General features: G+C 46.2%; 1 protein-coding gene across 2 annotated transcripts in view; it reads right to left on the bottom strand.

Moving 5' to 3' along the window:
* The window catches only part of LOC146833814 (flavin-containing monooxygenase 3-like), a 197,047-nt gene that overhangs the window by 73,596 nt on the left and 100,360 nt on the right, over window positions 1-23,091 (bottom strand). For both annotated transcript variants that reach the window (XM_085601699.1, XM_085601698.1), the window contains one exon: window positions 14,888-15,030. In XM_085601699.1, coding sequence (XP_085457825.1) covers window positions 14,888-15,030 — 143 coding nt within the window. The remainder of the gene's footprint in view (window positions 1-14,887; window positions 15,031-23,091) is intronic.

Genomic DNA, 23,091 nt, shown 5'->3' with positions numbered 1-23,091 from the left:
TCCTGATCCACACTGCATGACCCAGTGTGTAGTAATTATTTGGCTCTTAAATCCCTGGCAGCACACCACCAGAATAATGCTTGTTTGGTTTTTCAGTTCTGTGCCAGCCTCCCATTGTTTATCTGCGGTGGCTACCTGCCGTCAAATTCCACACTGCTCCGCTCACCCCAACGTGGTGGTAGTCTACATGGTAAACAAACAGATCCTGCATGCCTGGGCTAGTGCCATCAAAATCAGAGTACAAATATTATGTAAGTTCAGTACAGTGCTAAGTTTAAGTGTATTTCTTTAATGCGACAAAGTGTTTCACTTTAGTATAAATTTGTTGTCAACTTCTATGAGGAAAAGCAGCGCCTGCCTTAGCGTGTGTGAGCTGGGTCCATGCCAAAGGCGCAGATCTTTAGAGGGCGCAGGACCTGCCTGCAGCAGTCTTCTTCCAAGGTAGCTACAAAGAAAAGTGCATTCAAACACTGTTTCTGTAGGCTGATGTTGCCATTGTCTGCATTTTGGCTTCTTATCTTCTCATGACTTTTTTACCTCTTCCCCCCTCACTTTCCTTCTATCCCTCCATTCGTTTTCAATATACATACAATTAAGAAAAAATGAATTTGAGGGGGTGTCAGATTTATTTTCGGCCAAAGTACTCTCTGAGTAAGGGCCTGCTCTTTTGAAAGGAAAAGGCAGTGGAAGCTCCTCCATTATGGCAGCGGAGCGTCACCCCACTGCCTCAGTTAGCAGATAAAAAGTGTATAATAAAATGATAATAAAGCAGTTTTATTAGAATTTGAATTTACATTACCAATGTGGAGCCAAGTCTTGAGGGTGGGGCCATCCTCTGACAGAAGCAGGAGGAGTGGTGGGCACAGGGCACTGCAAGTGTGCATGACCGCTTGGCCGGCTATCTTAGGACACCCAAACTGTCATGCGCACTTAGATATCGCCAGGCTATAGCATGGAGAAGAAGCAGGCACAGGCTCCCAGTCCCTTTGGTAGCAGAAAAACAAGCCCGCCACGTCGAGGTCCGAGCGCTGCTCTCATGCTCGGTAATAAAGTCATTGCCTCAGATGATCCAATCTTTCATTGTTTAATACTGTGCAATTCAGCCAATAGATGGTATCTCTTTCACTCTGCCGTTTTAGATGAATTGGTCATGTTTTCTATTTAACTCTTTGAGGAGCTAAACCAGCTCACTTTGTTAAATAAATATTCACTATTACTTCTAAAATCAAGTTGAAGCAACAAAGCTTTGCTGAAAAATACAGTTAAGGGAGGCCAGGATACTCTATTTTAATAATGATATCACTTACTTCCCCTGAAATAGCAGAGAGAACAATTTCGGAAGAGGCTCAATACTTTTAATGAAAGCGATCTGTAGTAATGAAGATCAGATAGCCGAAGTGTAGTTTATGACAATTTATTTTATCTGAGTTGCAGTTTGGTAAATCCATGTGAAAAGCCCCACCAGGAGCAGCCTGCCTGCTACTCAGCCCTTACTCCAACTGCCACACTTCACCTCGCAGGCACCCAAACATTCCATTCAGCATCACCACTCCAACATTCCACGCAGCACATTCACACTGGCTGAGCAGCTAGGGACCAAGCAACAGGGGAGAAGCATAGATACATATACAAGATACTATATATCCTACCCCTTTATGTAACACAAGAAATTAAACTGCAAAAGGGAATAAAGTATTGACACCATGCAAAGAGAAATTACGCCAAAGTTCACAAATGCAAGAAGGAATAAAATTAACCTGAAGAACCATAATAAAACATTGAGAAAAATGAGGAAGAGGCATAGAGAAATATACAAGATATCACATATCCTCCCCCTTTATAAAATTCATAACATTTAACAGAAGAACCACACAATCGCACTAATTATCACCACCAACCACATCAACTGGCCAGACACGCATGAGAAGTGGCACAACATGGCACAACATGAGCTAACAGTGGGAAAGACTTGCACACACCCAAAGAAACTGTAATAAGAATACTAATTCAACGCAAACATGTCAAAACATAGATGTAATACGTGAAGTCCACCCGACCAAACATCCCCAAACAAGAACAAGTAGAGTAACATGTAACAACAGGTGATATTCACAAACATTCTACAAGTAAGGACATGTAGCGAACAATGTAGAAATGGGAGAATCCCAGCCACACAACTACTCCTCTTGTAAGGGCAGCAGATGAAATGTGTAGCACAGGGTGACTTACACACCGTCCAATTATTCCTCATGTAAGGTTATGAAACTGTAATGATAGGTGACTAGCAACCCATCAAGACATCCCCGCAAAAGGGCATGTAGCAAACTATGTAAATATGGGTGACTTCCACCCATAAAACCATCCCTCCTGTAAGGGCAGTAGCATGCAATGTAGATATGGGTGACATCCACCCATATAATCCACCCTCATGTAAGGGGCATGAAGTATACAATGTTGAAATGGGTGACAACCACCCATACAATAATCCCTTGTGTAAGGGCCTGCTAACATGTAATGTAGTAAAGAGTGCCTTACACCCACGTAGCCATCCCTCATGTAAAGGTATGTAGGCTAAACTAAAGAAATGGGCAATCCACACCCATAGAGCAATCCCATGTGTGAAGAGCACTCAGTGTAACATGCGAACATGTTGGAACTCAACATGAGATAACCATAATCAGCGACATGTGAACCTAGAATACAGGAACACACTTCCCAGACTGGATAAAAAAAAATCACTACAGCAGCAACACCAATGTAAAAGTGAGTTGACAACACTAGGACACATGATCACAGCAAAGAAATTAAATACGCAAAAGTAAAGTATGACTTGGCAAGGTAAATTGAACAATGACTTTATGACAAAAAAACACTTCGCCGGTGAGCGACCTCTCACCCATGTAATGCCACACTGCAAAATCTCATCTAATGTGCCTCTGAACTGGAATACAGTCCCTCTCCCAAGTGTAGAAGAGGCGAGGGATCCCCAAAAGGAACGTCCTGGAAAACTTCCCAATACTCAGCAGCTGCAGACAAGCTCGTCAAAGTACTGTTACTGCATGCAAATTCTGCAGTAGACAAGAATGTTCCAAAACAAGCTTCTCAAACTGTGGTGCTGCAATGAAGTTGTCTCACATATCTCACAGGATTTACAACCAGCAGTATTTGCTATGAGTGTTACCAAGCTGTCTGAATAACCACTAGCAAATCCAATGTCAAACTTGGAAAAAAACATTGGAAAGTGATAAATGGGTGACCAACAGACACTAGTACATTACCGAAGGTAAGTGGATCCCTCATAGTCTGTAGACGTTCATTTTCTTCAGTAGGAAATGCGGTGCAGCTGTACCCCGGGATGCTGTAACGTGTGAGGTCGGTTTTAAAACTCCATACTACCTTACCCGCACTGCTAGCGGGCTGGCCAAACATGCTAACAAACATCCCACGTAGTCCAGCAAACATCATAACCTTGGGATTTGAACACTATCTCAGTCCCGAGATGGCAGCACGCAGGTATGACCCTCACCAGGTGGCCCCAAGCGTGGGCGTGCACCTAGCGTAGCCGCACAATGCGCGTTCCTGAACAGAAAGAGAGCAGACGTCCAGCTGCATCTTCTCACCCCATGGACGTGGCAGAACTCCACCATGACTGACAGCATCCATGCGGCAAATTGAATAAGGTAAGCCTCGGGCCAAAACTCATGCAGAAGTTACGGTTTTTGTCCTTCTTTTTTTTAACGTACGCAGACCAGCTCCAAAGTAATGCAAATAAAGTAATGTACTCATAAAATAAATAGCGCGCCAAAATACGTGAATCCACACGCACGAATGCTGATTAGATGTAGCTGCGCACTCCCGGGACTTAAACCATTCACTTAAATCCACAGTTGTGCCTGTCATTCTGCCTGAAGATTTATGGAAAATACCGACTTCGTATAAACCCATGCCCTGCCTGAGAGCGGTATGACGAGACAGGAATAATTTCCTTGTCAGCATAAGCAGGCTCCAATAATAAGACACAACGTGGCTGTATTGAAAGCTGTAACAACACACAAGGGAAATCCAAACGATGTAAACAGATGTATGCCCTGGCTGGGGCTGATTGATGTAGAGGTAACTGGTGGGGTTGAAGGGCTGCAGGGCATTCTGTCTCTATCTTTACTTTAGGTTTCCTTTAAAGTTCAGCTTTCTGTAGATTCTTCTGTACCTCGCAGGGTCTGAGTCTTTTTGTTTCAGCATGTATCTTCAGACTTTCAGCGTACTTTTACATGTCAGATTCTGTAATTTCTGTAAATGTTTTCAGTCTTCCAATCTACTTGTACATGTGATCATCTGTAATTCCAGAAGTAACACATGGGTCGGTCTCCAGATCATCGCCAAAATTTAATAATGAAGACCAGACTGCCTAAGTGTAGTCTCTGATGATTTATTTAGTCTTAGTTGCAGGCTGGCAAATCCATAGAGAGCAGCCCCACCAGGAGCAGCCTGTCTGCTGCTTAGCCCATACTCCAACTCTCCCACTTCACCTCACAGGCACCCACACATTCCATTCATCACCAACCCAACATTCCACGCAGCACATTCACACTGGCTAAGCATCTAGAGACAAAGCAACAGGGGAGAAGCATAAATACATATAAAAGATACTACACAATCACACCCATTCACAAAACAAAGGTCTGAGAGAGCTCAAGGAGTTGCAGCCCTCACAGTACACAAGTGAAGTGCAGAGCTTGCTGCAGGCAGACTTTTACACAGAGCCCCCACCATGCAGTTATTGTCACGTTTCATTAACCCCATTGGGGGGGGGGGCACCTTATAATATTGACTGACCATCAAGACCTTGTAGAGTTCTTGAAGAGGGACGTTTTTGTAATTTTTTTAATTGAATGCTCTGACAGTCTCTGGACCATCATTATCAGAACATCCCTTTCCACATACTTTCACAGCAGCTCTTCTCTTATCCCAGCCTTTGCCTTCCCCCCAAAACCGAACTATGAAAGTACTTGAACAGTTCATGTATCTAATGCTAGTGGTTAGGGCCTGTTTTTGAAGTTGGCAGAGCGAGTGGGGGAATGTGGGCAATGCCCTTAGAGGATTTGGTCAGCACCATTGGAGAAGTGGGTGTAGGACTGCTGAGGAGAAATGTGGGCACATACATTAAGGCAGTGGCTGGCCGTCTTGGTCATGAATAGAGAAGAATAATTATGGCCACCAGGGGGTCCTTCGGAGCCACCCTGCTGAGCATTCATTTCTTTTATCAAAAGACTATATTTCTCTAGCACTTCTTACATCATTATTCTTGATTAGATCAAATTTTCACCCATAGGGTACTAGCTTAGAACATGCAATGACAGCCTAAGAAAAATGTTCACCAGAGACCAACTTGGTGCTGGTGCCCAGCCACCACTGTGCAAGGCCTTCAGCACGCAGCAAGAGTTAGATGCTAGGCCTGCACCCACCTGCCACAACCTCCCAATCCCACTTATAAATGGCGTTTGGCTGTGCCCAGGGGGTGTTGGGTGCAGAGCCCAGCCTGTTGCCAATGCCCAAGAGTTAGTCAATAGTGCTTGGCATTTGGCTAGGCCTTAATTTAATTTTTTTATATTTTTTTTAAGATTTAAGAATCCTAAATAGGACTTGTGAATCCAGTACAATCTTCTCACCCTGAAGCCTGCAACTGGATTTCAAGACAAAATGTGCTAATAAAATACTACATAATTAGTTGTTTCCTGTCACTTTCCCTTCATCTTGAGGATTGGACTGAACTGTTTTTAAATGTCAATGGGGTGATATTTTTGAACTTATTTAACATCCCACGCTGGCCGCCAGGCCCTATCCCCAGTCTGCCGCTGTTGCAGAACTTCCGCTGTGTTACTCCTTTGGCCATGCACAGTGGTTTTTGAGACAAGGGCCAGGTCCTGTGCCCAACTCGCTGTGGGTGCTTAACCCCGGTACAGGGACTCTCACACCCAAAAGCTTGCACTGCGATTGCAACTCGTATTTCTGACTCTTGAATTCCTGACATCTAAAATGGCAGCCAGGGACCGTGGTTTGAGAATGGAAATACGGTGCCCGGCCACCATTTTAGGTTTAAGGGATTTGCAAGTCAGAAATCTGAATCATGGATCCAGAGACGTTTTTCATTTTATTTTTGAAATCTAACCTGAAAGAGTCCCTTTAAGGATCTCACCACTGTGGCCTGGGGGTCAGGATGTGCTTGCACTGCACCCTTATTTTTCATTTTTTTCAAAATTCAGGGCACAGGACTATGCCCTATATGCTGTTAATCCTACTGCATGATAAATTTTTCTCTGGCGGATGTCATTCAGATGCCTCAGATACACGCTACCAACTGTGGAACTGTGGAACTGCGGATCCATAATGGGCGATAGGAGGCAAGGCTCCCTCATCCAATTAGTTTTTTTTTTTAATTTTGAAATCCTGGACTACCCTTCTATACCTCTCAGCATCTTTAAGCACTAGTATCTCACAAAACAACATAGTAGATTTACACCAAAACAACAAACGCATGCTTTCTGAGTAGAATTCTGCTTACTTGCCAATTTTATTGCAAATCCATTCTATAATTTGAACTGTAAATGGGAGGCAAAATGGAAAAACACTTCATTGTTCAACCCCCTTAACTGTTTGTCCCATAAATGGATCTTCACAAACTCGACATGCTGAAGCGAACTACGCTGGTAAACTGCCAAATTTCGTGCAAATCCATCCTTGGCGTAAAATGTCAGTCAGTTAAAAAAAATGCCTTTTCAATGAAAATTGCCTCTGACTCATAAATTAACCGAAACCTCTCTCCCCACCCTCGAACCCTTCACTAAACCTGTTGTTACCTTAGTCAATGAGTAATAAACATTTGTTGAGCACCTTTATCCAGCAGCGATATTTGCTATGCAGGAATCCTCCTTTCAGCTTTTTAGGTCTCGCCTGGCATAGGCTGCGTGCATGCGCAGTCTCGCTGGCGAGATTTAATGAGATGTGGTATTTTCTGAAAGGGGTATGAAGCCCCGCCCCTCTTTTCCATTGGCTGGCGTCACCGTTTATGCTAAACGGAGGCCAGCTATTGGAAAAGAGGTGTCAGTGACGTATTTGCTTGGCTTGGTGTTTTCTGTAAGGGGCATTAAGCCCCGCCCCTCTTTTCCATTGGCTGGCGTCACCGTTTATGCTAAACGGTGGCCAGCCATTGGAAAAGAGGTGTCGGTGACGTATTTGCTTGGCTTTCTGAGCCGTGCCATTTGGACGGCCTTGCCTGCTTTGCGTTCGTCGCAAAAGGTTTCTTATCTTTATGGGGCCAAACACATGGCCCCATAAAGTCAAGAAACCTTTTGGCAGAAGCCGAGCAAATACGTCATGGCGAGCGCTTGTGTGATGTGAGCATGCGCAGAGCCTTTTGGTCCTAGCGTCGCCTCTTGTTTTTTTTGTAGCGTTTGAGGTTGCAGCGGCGCTGCAGCTGGATGGAGGGAGCCGGTCTTCGGCTGCCTCTCGAAGTCTGCTCGCTTCCAGCCTTTGAAGAGCTTTAATATGAGGGTCACGCAGGCAATGTTCGATACGATCAGAGCGCCTTCCTCCTGTGCAGCCCTCCCCTGGCTGCCCTGCACAGCCTGGCCGAGAGGAAGACCCCGCTCTACCCGGCCTACCCGCTGCCTTGGCAGCCCATCGCCCTCCTCCTTGTCGCCTGCCTCCAGTACTGCCTGCCCCTCGCCACCCCAGGCCCCTCAAGCACGGGTCCCCGCACCACCCACTGCAGCAACCGGCAGACACGCCACACTTTAAACGACATCCTGAGCATGTCTGTCCGCCCTGAGCCCGGGGGCGCCGGCCCAAGGGGGCTGCTGGCCGGCCTGCCCCGCTTCGCCAGCCTCAGCCCTCCGGACTCTACTTCAGTCCTGGTGGCGCTGTGGCCCGCTATCCCAAGCCCCTGGCTGAGCTGCCGGGAAGGACGCCCATCTACTGGCCCGGGGTGGTGCAGGGCCCGCCCTGGAGGGTCGCCAGACTCGCCTGCGCCCCCGTGAGTACCTTCTGCTATACAACGCCTGGAACTTAGGTACAGTGTGTGTCTGCGTGATGTGGCTGTCTGTGTGTGATTGCTTCAGTGTTTGTTTGTGGACCTGAAGCAGTGTGTGTGTGGTATAGTTATGCAGTGTGTGTGTTTTTTGTGCTTTGTAGGACTGTTTATTTTCCTCTGTGTGTGATGTCTGTATACGTGTGCCGGCGCCCTCCTGCGTGGGAGGGTGTGTGTGCATGTGTGTAAGTGGTATAAGGGGTGTGTGGTTCTCTGGGCTTCTGTGTGTTTTATTCATGTGCCTGGTGATGGTTCGTTGTGTGTTCCTGCGTGTGGTGTGTTTCCGTCTGTTCCATGTGAGTGGGTGTGAGTTCCTCTGTATGATGCGTCTGGTGTGCCTTTGTGAGTCTATTTCCAAGTGTGTGTGATGCCGGTGTGTAATGTGTGTCGGGCGAGACCGGCTCAAATGTTAAATTGGGCCTTAGCAGGGTCAATTGGGAAGGCCACGAGGACAGGTGATGGGGGGGCGATTGGAGCTCTACGAGGAGGGTTGAGCACAGGCTGAAAGTGAAGGAAGGGGTGGAGGGGCCTAGTGTACACGTGTTAAGGTCAGACTGGGACATAAATTAGACAGGGCCACAAAATAAAATGTGGCCCATGTTTGCAAATTAGGTCAGTAAAGGTGCTGTGGCAGTGGCCCGCTATCCCAAGCCCCTGCCTGAGCTGCCGGGAAGGACGCCCATCTACTGGTCCAGGGTGGTGCAGGGCCCGCCCTGGAGGGACGCCAGACTCGCCTGTGCCCGCCGTGAGTACCTTCTGCTATACAACGCCTGGAACTTAGGTACAGTGTGTGTCTGCGTGATGTGGCTGTCTGTGTGTGCTTGCTTCTGTGTTTGTTTGTGGACCTGCAGCAGTGTGTGTGTGGTATTGTTATGCAGTGTGTGTGTTTTTTGTGCTTTGTAGGACTGTTTATTTTCCTCTGTGTGTGATGTCTGTATACGTGTGCCGGTGTCCTCCGCCGTGGGAGGGAGTGTGTGCATGTGTGTAAGTGGTATAAGGGGTGTGTGGTTCTCTGTGCTTCTGTGTGTTGTATTCATGTGCCTGGTGATGGTTCGTTGTGTGTTCCTGCGTGTGGTGTGTTTCCGTCTGTTCCATGTGAGTGGGTGTGAGTTGCTCTATATGATGCGTCTGGTGTGCCTTTGTGAGTCTATTTCCAAGTGTGTGTGATGCCTGTGTGTAATGTGTGTCAGGCGAGACCGGCTCAAGTGTTAAATTGGGCCTTAGCAGGGTCAATTGGGAAGGCCACAAGGACAGGTGGTGGGAGGGCGATTGGAGCTCTACGAGGAGGGTTGAGCACAGGCTGAAAGTGAAGGAAGGGGTGGAGGTTCCTAGTGTACACGTGTTAAGGTCAGACTGGGACATAAATCAGACAGGGCCACAAAATAAAATGTGGCCCATGTTTGCAAATTGGGTCAGTAAAGGTGCTGTGGCGGTGGCCCGCTATCCCAAGCCCCTGGCTGAGCTGGCGGGAAGGACGCCCATCTACTGGCCCGGGGTGGTGCAGGGCCCGCCCTGAAGGGACGCCAGACTCTCATGCGCCCCCGGATGTACCTTCAGCTATACAACGCCTGGAACCTAGGTACAGTGTGTGTCTGCGTGATGTGGCTGTCTGTGTGTGCTTGCTTCTGTGTTTATCTTTGTGGACCTGCAGCAGTGTGTGTGTGGTATAGTTTTCGGGGAGAGGGTGTAGCCTAACGGCCAGAGCTGCCATCCTTGGAGCTGGAAAACCAGATTCGAGCCTCTGCGTCGGCTCAGCATCCTGTGATTCTGGGCAAATCACCTAATCTCTCCGTGCCTGCCAAGAATGAATGTGTCCCTGTGTAACGTTACTGGTGCTCATGTAAAATGCTCCAATATGTTTGGGTCGATTTTTCGCTAGATAAAACTGCAAAAAAAATGCCGTGCCATTGCCCACATAATGCACCCTTCGCGTGACCTTGACTAATGCTACTGCTGTTTAAATAACCAGTGATTTTACTGTGCAAGTGCTGCGCTGAATAAAACCGTGTCCTAAAGAATAAATATGTGCTAAAACGAAATGCATGTCTGCTGTTGGCAGCGCGCAGCTCTTTACATTGCCTTTAATTTAAAGGGTAATTCCACAGTGTAAATGTTGCTGTGTTGAATGGGCCGCTGTAATTACCCCACCCTTTCAATGCGGCATTACCAAAGGTTCAGAGCCCGACTCAAATCATTTATAAGAACCAGGAGCAGTGCTACAAGAGGACGCCCTTACATACTATCACGGGCCTCTGTGAACTGACCACACGAAATGTCCACGCTGGGTATCAATAAAAGAGCAAAGATGCACAGTGTTTAGAATTCTACTAAATGTATCTGAATATTCCCATTTTATTGCCATTTTCGATGTTTAACATGCTGTCAATAATACTACTTTGTAAGCATTTGGATATTTTGGGCCAATTTGCGAAGGCATGTAAAAGTACAAAAAATACGTATTACTAGAATAACACTTTACATACTCTAAAAGCCCTCGGTACATAGGGTCTCTTAGACTACTCACTTCTAAGGGTCGCCCCAATGGTTTTATTTCCCTGGGAAACCTGGTTTCCAGTCCTACCCTTTCAAGCAAAACAAACATTGGCAAAGCCAATAGGTTTCACCTTTAAATACGAAAGCCAAGCTGTTAGTTTTGCCAATGTTTGTCTGTAAAGTATCGTGAGTGCACGGTGTGGTCCATGTGAGTTTTTGTGGTGCTGAGTTTTGTATGCACGGTTTAGGTGTTTTCTTTTAGCACGCCTGGTGGTGTGTTCAGTGTGCGCGCTGTACACTGTCATGCATAATTGAAGTCGTGTTTCTGTGTTATGTATGTATAGGAATTTGTGTAGTAGTTTGTGTGCCTGCCTCTACTATGTGTGCTAGCAGGACGGGGCTGTGAGGGGGTAATATAAACTTTCATAATCATTGTACGCAACAGGGAGCACGGCCCGCTCCAGACACAGTGGTATGAACTCTTCCATTGTGTGAAGGTTCAGCGCTGCAGTCAGACATCCTCTCGGGAATAATTTTTTTTTAAACAGAACAAACAACTTTCGGTGCGGACAAAAAGCAGCGGAGTTTGCTGATATTTTCTCGGAAACTAAAATACTGTAATGCAGTGGTGGTGCGTCCATTGGGGCGCAGGGACGGAGCCCCACTTAACGCACGCGACGTGGAGTGCTTGCACTTTGCAGCAAATCCAGCAATTAAGCTCAGCTCTTACTGTGTAGCGGCTGGGAGTCAGGACATCAAGGGGGTGGGGCCGGGGGGCGAGCACTGACACTGACTGACAGCGGCTCGCAATGTATTTGCGCATGCTCGAGTTTGGCTCACGACAAGCACGAGCATGCACATTCGCCGCACTGTCTGCCATGTACTATGTACTGAGAGGAGGGGGCCGAGAGGCCGAGGGTTGCCTCATGCAGCAGCCCCTTCTCTCGGTATCCGGGCGAGCCCTATCCGTGCTCTTTAGCCAATTAGCTATCCTGGCTGATGACGGCTGATAGCCAGAAACCGGTCCTAGGATGCTTGATTCCGGTCCAGGGAAGACATGGCTTGGCAGTTCGGGCTGGACTGTTCCCATGAGGCACAGGGTCAAGACTGATTTGCATATGGCCATGTCTAAACTGGGGTGGTGTAGTGGGCAAAAGAACGATGGATTTAACCCAGATCTCTTGACTGGGGGAGAATGTCTGCATTGTCAGCTTTCCGTCCATCATTTGTTTGTTGTAACGCTTTAGCCAATCCAGGGCAGGCGCTGCTAATGCAGCGTCTCTGGATTGGCTGAGAGCCTGAGACAGTCTCAGACCTAACCCCGCGCGGCAGCCTACGACGAAACTGCATTGGGTGCCTCGCAACTATGGCCAATCACTGTGGCTTATGTCTGAACACAGTGACAGTGATTGGCCATGAGGTGCGCAGCGCACTCTCTGCAGTCCGTTGCGTCATCACGCACGCGGTGCCACACTGTCTGCATACACACCTCGTGGCGGCGGTGTACAGTGTGTGTCAGCTCTCCCGGTGTCGGACCCGTCGTGTGACTCGTGTCGTCGAGGACTAGTGACTGACGTGACTGCCAGTGCCATCGTGACCGTGGTGTTTGTCGAGAAAGGAAAATGATTAGATTCGATTCTGTTGAGATTCTAGGTGGTGCGGACGGGACATGCATCTACATTGCTGCTAATACACTGAATAATATATGCATCCCATGAACTTACTACTGTGGGAGATGTAAAAAAAAAAATCGGGAGAATGGGGCCTTGAATCGGGTTACTGTGACTGTCATGTGTGGGCTTTGTAAGTGTGCTGCTGCAGGATCAGACATTTGAAACGCAAATGCACGTTTTCGTAGATGCCAACATTTCAGAAGAGCAAAGTGGGAGATTTTAAAAAGAAAAGCGGGAGAATGGGGCCTTGAATCGGGTTACTGTTACTGTCATGTGTGGGCTTTGTAAGTGTGCTGCTGCAGGATCGGACATTTGAAACGCAAATGCACGTTTTCGTACATGCCAACATTTCAAAAGAGCAAAGTGGGAGATTTTAAAAAGAAAAGCGGGAGAATGGGGCCTTGAATCGGGTTACTGTTACTGTCATGTGTGGGCTTTGTAAGTGTGCTGCTGCAGGATCGGACATTTGAAACGCAAATGCACGTTTTCGTACATGCCAACATTTCAAAAGAGCAAAGTGGGAGATTTTAAAAAGAAAAGCGGGAGAATGGGGCCTTGAATCGGGTTACTCATGTGTGGGCTTTGGAAGTGCATGCTGCTGCAGGATCGGACATTTGAAACGCAAATGCACGTTTTCGTACATGCCAACATTTCAGAAGAGCAAAGCATCCCTTCTCGCCGCACGTGTATCTCAGATGAAGACAGATGGCAAAGGAACACAGTATAAAAGCGGGCACGCGCCGAGCTTTCCGGTGTATTCTTTGATGCATGAATCACTGTTCGAAACAACATACTACAAAGATCCACAAACATCTAATATACACTAAACCTCTTGATACAATTGCTATATACACTATTAAGATGTTCAAGACATTACAACAATGGTAAAAGTCTATTTTTCAAATTAAGTGTTTGCTTTCATTGTCAAATCCACTATACTATGTTGTTAGTGATGAAGACAAAACCATAGAAACGCCATGTTCTCATCTGGATATTTTTAGCAAGTCATCATTTCTACACTGTATATTCATCGAGCCTGCATTGCAAAATCATGAAATGATAGCATCAATGAAAAGGGCTTAGAAAAAGATCTAACAATTTCTGTTAGTAGCCTTTAGAAATGTGCTGGCAGAAATCTTAAGTTCTATTTTATGCCCAATAATTACTATTTGTAGCTAAAGCTAATGAGAATGAACAGTATAATTCGTACTGAATAAGCAGCTACCTATGTTATATGACATCTCTTTATTAATGTTATAACTGCACTTTCACAATTGCTTTATTAACCTTCCTGCTTTCTCAAATTTGCTTGAAAATGCACCATTTCTCTTCTCTTTTTTCAAAATGTTCTCGGGGGGTTCGGGCTCGCTCGCTACGCTCGCTCGCAACGGTGAAGTATACCAATCATTTTACGCCCACCACTTTTAAATGTCACCAGCCGCCCCTGCTGTAATGTAAAAAGTTGAACGTCTGTGTGACTTGCAGTTATATAGAACACGCTGCGCTTTCAGAACACATAGGAAAGGGTGAACAAGACGAGGCCCTGGCGCGAAGTGCCCTCAAAACAGAGGGTGTGGCCAAACAGGTAGAGCGGTCCAACTCGAAGCTGGGGAACCACGTTGGAGTCTGGCAGCGACTCTCACCATCCTGTGATTCTGAGCAAATCGCTTAACAAACAAGCATTTGCAATGCAATAGGTCTCGCCTTTGTAAGAGTTTGAGCTATTGTCATTGTAAATGACAATGCCTTTCATTTATGTGTTTTGAAAACCTGTAAGCGGTCCGTAAACACACAGTTTGTACTAATAGCTGGCAGTGAAAGAGGCGCAGTTACTGCCAGCCTTGTAAGAGACGACTATAAGTACAAAGTGTGTGTTTACGCACCGCTGGCAGGTTTTCAAAACACATAAATAAAAGGTGTTGTCATTTACAATGCCAATAGTTCAAACTCTCGCAAAGGCGAGACCTGTTGCATTTTTTATGCTTTTTTGTTTCCCTGGGAGTTTTACTATGCCCTTCGGTGAGGTGAGGGTTTGGTGGACTGGGTGGGGGAGTGCCCTCCCCTTGCCCTTTCCCTAACCAGTCCCACTTTCCGCTATCATCATGGGGTATGGTTCCGGGGTGATTTGGGGCAAGCTGCCTGGAGTTACCAGTGCTTATTTGACATGACAGAGAAACGACTTAGCTAGAGAAAACAACAATTTCCATATTTTGTGGTAGGGACAAATGTGTAAACTGTTAGTCCACAAGAAGTATACTGACTCCCAAAACAACGAGGTGGCTTCCAGATCCCTTGTCACTGAAGTCTTCAAGTTTCCTTCAAAGCTAATTGTCCGGTTGAACCTCTCTCCCGGTAAAACATTCTCTAGGCCTATTACACACTCTTGTTTATTTTTACATGAAAATGCAATTGCAATGACTGTAATGGTATTCAGTAACGGCAGCAAATAGCAGATTAAAGATATAATATCGTTACTCTGTAAGATTTCCACCTTCCAAAGCAAAGAAAGCTGTCAGTCTTGGGACTAAGCATAGCACAGTTCTGCAACATGTCCAATGGTGTGATCTCTATTCTAAGCTTTTTATTATAAGGCAGAAACACGAGGCAATGGAAGCCTCAGGCTTTTACCGGTGCTCACCTGCTCTGCTGTATTACTGAGCTCCGTTGCGATATCCGCGCCCGTGTTCCCCAGTCCAACCACGAGCACCCTCTTGCCCTGGAATCCGTCTGGGCCCTTGTAGTTCCGGTTGTGGAAGTGCTTCCCTTTAAACTTTTCAATACCTTTGGAAAGAGAGAAACACATTGCATTCTGGGTTCATTGTGATTGGAATGACTGACTCGCTTAAGGCCTCCCGGATATTTTGAGGGCCGGTCCCTAGAGCCATAGATATTCTCTCTGGAGTGACTGTGTATACTTCTTCCAGAATCTAATGCTCTGCTAGTCTCAAGTGGTTCTGGAGCACATTGAAAGTGCAAGGTCTGTGGATCGCGTTCTAAGAGTGCTTACAAACATGGACTGTCCCGCAAACCACCCTTCAATGTCCTCATAGTGAAGATGCTGAACAAATGCGTGTCAGAAATTGATTGAGACGAGTCAGCTCTGCTCCTTCTTCGACAGCAGCAAAAAGTGATGGATGGGTGCATACTCCTAATCCCAATGACTGTGAATCTGATTGGATGATATTCGAATCCAATGGTTTTAGCTAGTCTGCACTATTACAGGAAGTGGCCAATCATATGCAAATCAATCTTGGCCTTACTCCACAAGGAGTAGTCTAGCCTGGGCTGCTATCTCACATCACCTCTGAATAGGAACAAATGCACCCTTGGGCACTTTTTGCCCATGTTTGGCCCAATCAGTGGAGGGCAGTGGGATCCTTGTGGCACTCCGTGCTCACTGTGCCATTGGGTTGCTTGAAGAGAACTTGGTCTGGAAATTCAGGCTGGACCGTTGATATTGGAGCAAGCCCACGGGCCTGATTTAACATTTAGCCGATGGGTGCTCCATCAGATGTGACGGATATCAAGTCTGCCTCATGACATGAATATAATGCACTTTTAATGCAGTAGATGGGATCCCTGACACGCTTGTGATGAGTTCTCTGTCACAAATGTGACATATATTCCATCCACATACTACAAGTGCTTTCGAATATATTGCACTTGTAATAAGATGGACAGGATATCTGCCACGTTTGTGATGGAGTACCCATCTGTCAAAGGAATTCAGTTTCCCAATCTGATTTGCATTGGGTGGGCTCATCTAGAGTTGAATAGTGGGCAAAAGCATAATGGACTGAAAAGTGGCCTGTGCGATTATCAGTGGCTGAGATTAATTCAATCATTTACCCATCCTTTTTATGTTGTTCTTACTCCAACAAAAGCCACAATTGGTATATAAGCAGGTAGGCATTTCTTCAAATGCATTAGTGTCCAAAGGTTGCAAGTAATTTCACCTGTGTTTGCTCCCACTTGGCAAGTTAAAAAATTATTCTCTCTTATGATGCGAGACCTCAAGGGCGTTCACCTGCATTGCGTAAAAGTAATATTTGTGGATACAAATTGAGCTCAAATTTCACAAAGCCCACAAGATGATCCTGGAATGATGAAATTCTGTTTCCGCTAGGACGTGCACGTACATTAGGAGTGTGTATAGATTGTAAGCAACCAGGCGTTGTACCTTAAGGGGGAAGTAAAATAAAGAGGAGTTAGGAAAAGGGACACTGGAAGACAAAGGTATCAAGAGGGGGGACGTGGGAGGCACACTACAAAGCTGGGAAGAGAATGGAGTGAGGCGAGCAACAGAGGGGAAGGACACATTAGTGTGTTTTTATTGCATTTAAAATTGGTATCAGTCTTAAATTAGGGTTTCTGGGAATGCCATTGGAGCGGTCTGCCTACTGACCACAACAACCACCAGTTCCTTTAGACAAGAAACATTAACTTAGGATCAATATTGGTGTGCATGATGGTCTGTAATAAGCACATGGAGGAAGTGGGACTAATTTTTTTAACATTGGAAATAAAGGATAGAAGATGCCCAGGAGAACTGTACTCCTATCTGAGGTGAATGCCTATTTTAATTAATTTGATATCACATTGCTGTCAGGTGATAGAGAAAGAAAGGGGGCGGTAGAAAGAGATATAGACAAAGGAACAAAAAGGGAGGTGCGAGAGAGAGAAAGAAAAGAGAACAAGAAAGAGGGAATGGGGTAGGAGATGGAGAGAGACAATGGGAGAGAAAGAAAGAGAGGAGAGGGGTCGGGCAGGAAAGAGAGAAAGAGAGTGCAAGAGGAAAAAGCAAGACAGGGAAAGTGGACAGATGAGGGGAATGGAGAGAGTAAGAGAGAGAAAAGAGAAGACAGAGAAAGCAGGAGAGAGATTAGAATAGAAACAGTGAAAGAAAGGAGGAGGCAAGATAGATAGAAATAGAAGATTAGAAAGAGAGGCTGGGAGAGAGAGAAAATATTAGAAAGAAAGCAAGCAAGAGAGGAAGTAGAGAGGGAAAGAAATAGGGAGAAGAAAGAAAGAGGGATAGAAAGAGAAAGGATGGGAGGAGGGTGAAAGGAAAAGAGATATAAAAAGGGGAAAACTGTGTGAGATGGGGAGAAAGTAGAAGAAAGAGAAAATTGAGTTGTGATTTGCAAGGACAGAGAGGTGAAGGGAGATGTGGAAGAAAGTGAAATGGACAAAGATAAGGACAGGGAGAGACAGCTAGAAAGGGAAAGAGAGGAGCGAGTGGAACACCAATCCATAGGAGGACATGTTCTCTCTGACTCAGTTGCTGACCTTAGAACCCTGATTGAAACCAGGATGCCTGGGTTCTGTAAAGTTGTGGGTTCTAGGCCCACATACTATATAAATAATAGACCCAGACACAGTGGGTATGGTTACTAAACTGGCCATAAGCTCGAGCGCCGGGCCCGTTTATTAACAGGTATACGTCACTTGTGATGCATGTGTTGAATGGGTGTGGGGTGGGAGTAAAAGCTAGCCTTCTGAGAGTGACTGGTAAAAACACTAGAATGTGTCCAATAGGACACAACTTTCCTCCCAAACTTTAATGAAACAAAAACGAGTCCAACCTGAGGGGAATAAAACAAAACACAAGACACCACTTAGTCTCTCGGTCCTGAGAGGCAGTCTGTAGGACAGCAGTAGGCAGATGCAGCTGGGACCACCCTGGTATCTCTGCCCGCGTCCATGCTTTAATCAGCTGACACTGGGCACGAACACTGTGTAGATGAGTCAAGATTCTTTGACACCATATCAGTTGCATCAATGTCCACTCATGCACTTTTGGATGTTTCTGCGTGCTCTTGCGGTGATGTGGTTGGCATCAACACTTCAAACTAGGTGCATCAGGAGCGCCGGTGGAGTCCACTGTAGAGCTTACTCTTGGGGCATCCTGACTCTTTGAAGGACACATCTTGTCAAGACTGTGACGGCGTTGCAGATGTTTGGGACGTCTTCCTCTGATGCCCCGCTGCCACCCGGTACCCATCAATGGAGTATCTTCCAGAGCATTTCTCGTGCAGGGATTCCCTAGAGGCCCATGGCAGATGACACAATGGTCAGTGTGCTTACCAAAAGGACCCGGGTGCGGGTGGGCTTTCAGATAGTCTTTGGACAATTAGTCTGTCACATTGCCCGGAGAGCCTCTTTGGTCTCTTGATGCTTCTCGGGTATAAGGTTCCACCCTGGTGATGAGATGTTCCTTCGCTGGTTCAGGTGATGCAGATGGCAAGTTGGTGTGGTTGCCATTAGACGACCTGGACAACAAGTGGTATGGACTTGCAGAAGAGCGGTTGACTGGGGAGACTTCGTGGCCACTTTACTTGTTACATTGTTGTTGCAGTTCTTCTTCTTTGGCATATGTGGTTACTAGCAGGGATGCAATTTGCTTCAAGCAGCCGGTGACAGGTGGCTGGATGGCTACATTGTACAGTGTGGGGCAGATACGCGGTTTGCGCATTCAGGCAGCTTATGTTCGGTACTCCCGCTGGGCTATCTCCAGTGACGTCTTTGCACCCCACTCTTGGATAGTGCCACAAGTTCTCTGTCTCTTCACCGTGTGATCGTGTGCACATGCTCATCTGTAGTCATCCTGTTCTTCACTGTGACATGATTAGTCACAGGCCCTTCCTTCTTCTATAACTCTTGTTTGCAGTGTGGCATCCTGCCATGCATTGCACTTGTTCTGAACTTCAGTTTGTGTGAGGTGGCATCAGGCCCAATTTGTGCCAAGTGACTCCATGTCATGTATAATATCGTTGACCAATTCTGACTTTTTAGCCAACGGAACTTTGCATGCCTTTTTAGCTCATAATGACAGCGTTAAAAGCAAAGCTATAAGTCCCACAATGCGACATGCTGTTGGCTAAATTGCCATTATTGGCTGAAGCTGTTGTCATAGTGCCACTGGCAGACTTGCAAAAATGCAAATTAAAATGAAGCTCTTGACGTTTGGCTTTTTTTTCCAGTAGGCAATCAAAAGTTAAACAGATCAGTGTGAGAGAGGATAGAGATAACCTTTCAAATACAGATGAGAGCATATTCTTGCTAATGGGATAACATTAACATTCCTTCAAAAAAGCAAATCAAAATGAAAGAGGATGTTATTTACTGAATCAATGGAAGTTATGGCTCATCAGCCAGGTGTAGCTTGGTTCCAGTGGGCGTATCTAAAGTGGCACTGAGAAAATAAAAACAATTTAATGATATGAAGCAAGGAGTAAAGCCTTACTTTAGCATGTTCCTCAGCAGTGTGGCACCATTAACACCTTTTTGCACAGGATCTGGCCTCGTCATGCACCATTTTGGCCACTGATCACTAATGTAATAATTTCAGTACTCTTGGTATGTGATTGTATCTGTTGGCTTAGACAGTTAAGCATGAAACCACATATCTGCACAATCAAATATTTACATGATCATGAGGAAAAGGGTTCATGATTAATTATGCAAGGTTCGATGGGGAGCTAAAAAGGAAATTGTTTTACAAATAATTTTTTGTATGTAACATGAATGCAGTGGCATGTGAAGTGAGGGGCGTGGACAAGTTGATGGGAGAACCCATGTTCTTCCAAAAGTGGATTTTATCATCAGTCCAACTTGGGCATTAAAAATGCACGCCTTCTGTCAGCTATGGGTGGCTGCTGAGTCACCCCTGCGCCTGGAAGTACTGGGGTTTATTGAACAAACCTTTTTGGACAGTCTAACAGCAGGTCTACGTGCTTTGTGTTTAACGTTTGTGGTGTACTGTATTTCTAGCATTCAAGCCCCATGGCTGTGGGGTGGGGGAGTACTGAAGGGCATTCTCTACTATGGGCGTGGATGTTTCCTTTACCTCAGTCTCCGCATTTCCACCGCGACTTCCCGCCGCTGTTTCAGAAAAAACTCGGAAGTGCACTGAAGCGTCCCCTCTCCGATTCTCTTTCGGTGCATTGGAATCTCACTGCCCCGTTCTTTTGCCCATCGTCTTTACTTCTCGCCGTCTTCTCCCTTGCCAGGGCTTAAAGTGCTTTTAAGCATTTTCTGAGGCGTTATATTAAACAATAACCCCAGAGAGCCCCTTGTTTCCAGTTGAGGTAAAACACACATATCACTATCGGCGTGAATGAGAGGTAGCGGAGAACAACACACGCGTTTATCTTTGCTGTCCATCTGCACAGAGTGAGGAAGTTAGAAGTTAGTCGCAAAATACTGCATCTGCGTGGTGGCGCTTGAGGGTGAGGAGAGGGAGAGACCCTGGGGGGAGAAAGACGACAAGAATCAGAATAGTGCCACCCAGGGTAGTTCAGTGAACGGACCTTCTTTTCAGAATTTCCACTCTGCCGCCAGCAACTACCTGTTCTTTGCAGGCAGCTTCCTTGTAGTGTTCGGTAAACATCTGTCTTTTCTCATCACTGTTCGTTTCCGGGTGGTTAGTTTTCGCTAGAGACATTTTACCCTCTCAATGCAATACCTTAATATTATTTTGGAGCCCTGAAAGGTGCCCAGATGGCACTGTAAGAGCACCATATAATATTTGTCTGTCTAATCTGTGAAGCCGTTTAGCAGTCCAAAGTGGTCTGAATGGTTTGTGTCAATTGTTTGTGACCGCCAATTTGTTAGCCACCAACTCCTTAAAGAAGGTTGTAACAAAATAGGAAGGTGTCCAATGTGGGGCTGTTCGTTGATAGAATTGACCACGTTGGCCTGGACCCTGCTTCTCACCTGCGTGACACTGCAACTTCTGGGGCTATCGGCTTCCTGCTTGCTTTCACGTCTCCCTCCCGCCGTCGCCTGTCACCGCGACCACTGTGTGGGGGGAGCGTTTGACGGACCACAACACCCAGGATTCCCTGCGACCCGGAAGCGGGAAACACGAATTTCGCGCGCCCGGAGGCGCTACTTAATTGATCACGCCCCCCGCGTCGCGGGACGCGCGCGGGCGAAGCCCGGGCCAAGGGCGGGCCCGTTTGAGCCCGTTCGAGATCGAAAGAGGCCGGGACGGGCCCACCCTCCTTCAACCGTAATATCCATCGCCTTCTTGAGGGTCAGTGAGTAGACCATTATAATACTAAGTGTCACCAATTGATTGAGAGTTTGGTGTGGGGAGGATAGTATCTATCATCTGTTGCCGTAATGGCTGCCGTCCCAGTGGTTATCAAGGAAAATAGTATGGACAAAAAAAGGCTTACAGGGGGAGCACTAATGGGTACTCTGGACAATTTTTTAGTCAGAGTATCCTCTGTACTTGCCAAGGATATTGAACTTACGGAAAAAAGGTTATCTCTTGACATCGCTTTCAATAAAAGATCTTCGATGGGATTGTTAGCTGAAGCCCAGTCCCCAGAGTCCTGTGGGACTAAGACCCAAGACTCTTTAATTTCCCTGGGTTCTTTAGACGAGGGGATGAGGGGGCTTCCGGATACACCAGGCCTACTGACTACTGAGACCCTTCATAACCTGTGTGTAACAGGTAAATCTACGGGTGTTGTGATGCCCGTTGGACCTGAGGACGTGTGCTCCTCGGGTATCAAGACTCGCCCAAACACTAGCGCAAAAGCCAAATTATCCAAGTCGGATTATGCTCCCCAATCGAAACGGTCCCGCCAAAGTAATAAATCTCAGACTGTGGGAAAGAAGTTGAAACCCTGTGAACCCCAGAGACCTGATAAATCGGTATCTCAAGGGTCACTACAAAATCCTGGAAATGTTTGTACTTCGGAGGAGAATGGGGATACCTGCAATTCTACTGGGGGAAGGAATGTGAGCAAGTTGGACCCTTCCTTTTGGACTAAGATGGAATGTTTGATCAAAAAATCTTGGGTCCCAATCGCGCCACGTTTGGATTCAATAGACTCTAGACTGACTTGCCTTGAACTACAGTTAGCCTCTTCACGGGGCAAGGAAAAAGATTCTCTTACTGGCATAGGCAGAAGTCAAATAGAGTCTGGGAAAGGTGGTAAGGGCCCTAATATCATAAATACAATAGAGAAGCCCCCCTCAGTAGGTAAGCAGCCTACATTGTTCAATAAAAGCTCGGCACCTGGTAATTTGACACATCCCCGGGAAAGTAGCTCTGCTTTGTGTATTAATAATCCTTCAGGGACTGACCCTGTTGAAGAGAATAGTTCTAGGTCATATAGTAAGCTTGCTACTTTGGAATCACAAAAGTAAGCATTATACACAAAGGGAAAGGGCGACAAAGAAGTCACTCTTCCACATATTCAGCTTCCCCCAGAATCTGCACCATATGTAGTGGTCTTGGTGGGGGTCCCTCCATTAGGTCAGGGCTAGAGGGAATCACACCAGGAGCTAAGAAACAAATGTATCCACTGGCTCAATAAGAATCGCCCATTACCAACTCATGTTTCTGCGGAAATTCTTTTATCAAGAAGAGTAGGATGGGTGGGGTATAAACAAAAAGCAGGAGAAGGTGACTGCATTGTTATCAATTTCAGGGACCGGAGGGTGGTGGATTACATTTGTGACTGGTTCCATGATGACAAAGCTACCTCAATTCATCCCCTTCCCCTATCTTACTTTTACGTAAATAGAAACACTGAGAGGGGGGGCATACAGCACTCTGATTGGAAAAAAGTGAGTGGTATTGGAGGGAGGATACATTTGAGCAACAGTTATGATGCACTATCTGGCCTGGAAGACTGTGATTGACTCATAAATAATATGAGAGGCCAGATGGCGACTAATGTTGCTCCCAATCACGTAGAGGTGGATAAAGTTCAAGCAATGGAAAGAGTAAAGGACACCCTCTTTCAGAACAAGGTTAATATAGCCCCTAAACAGTCAGAGATAGAGGTTATTCAAGACATAACTATCCTAGATAGATTA

Source organism: Triturus cristatus, chromosome 4_2 (assembly GCF_964204655.1).
Source record: "Triturus cristatus chromosome 4_2, aTriCri1.1, whole genome shotgun sequence".
NCBI classification, from domain to species: domain Eukaryota; kingdom Metazoa; phylum Chordata; class Amphibia; order Caudata; family Salamandridae; genus Triturus; species Triturus cristatus.
This window is presented reverse-complemented; position numbering and strand designations above follow the sequence as displayed.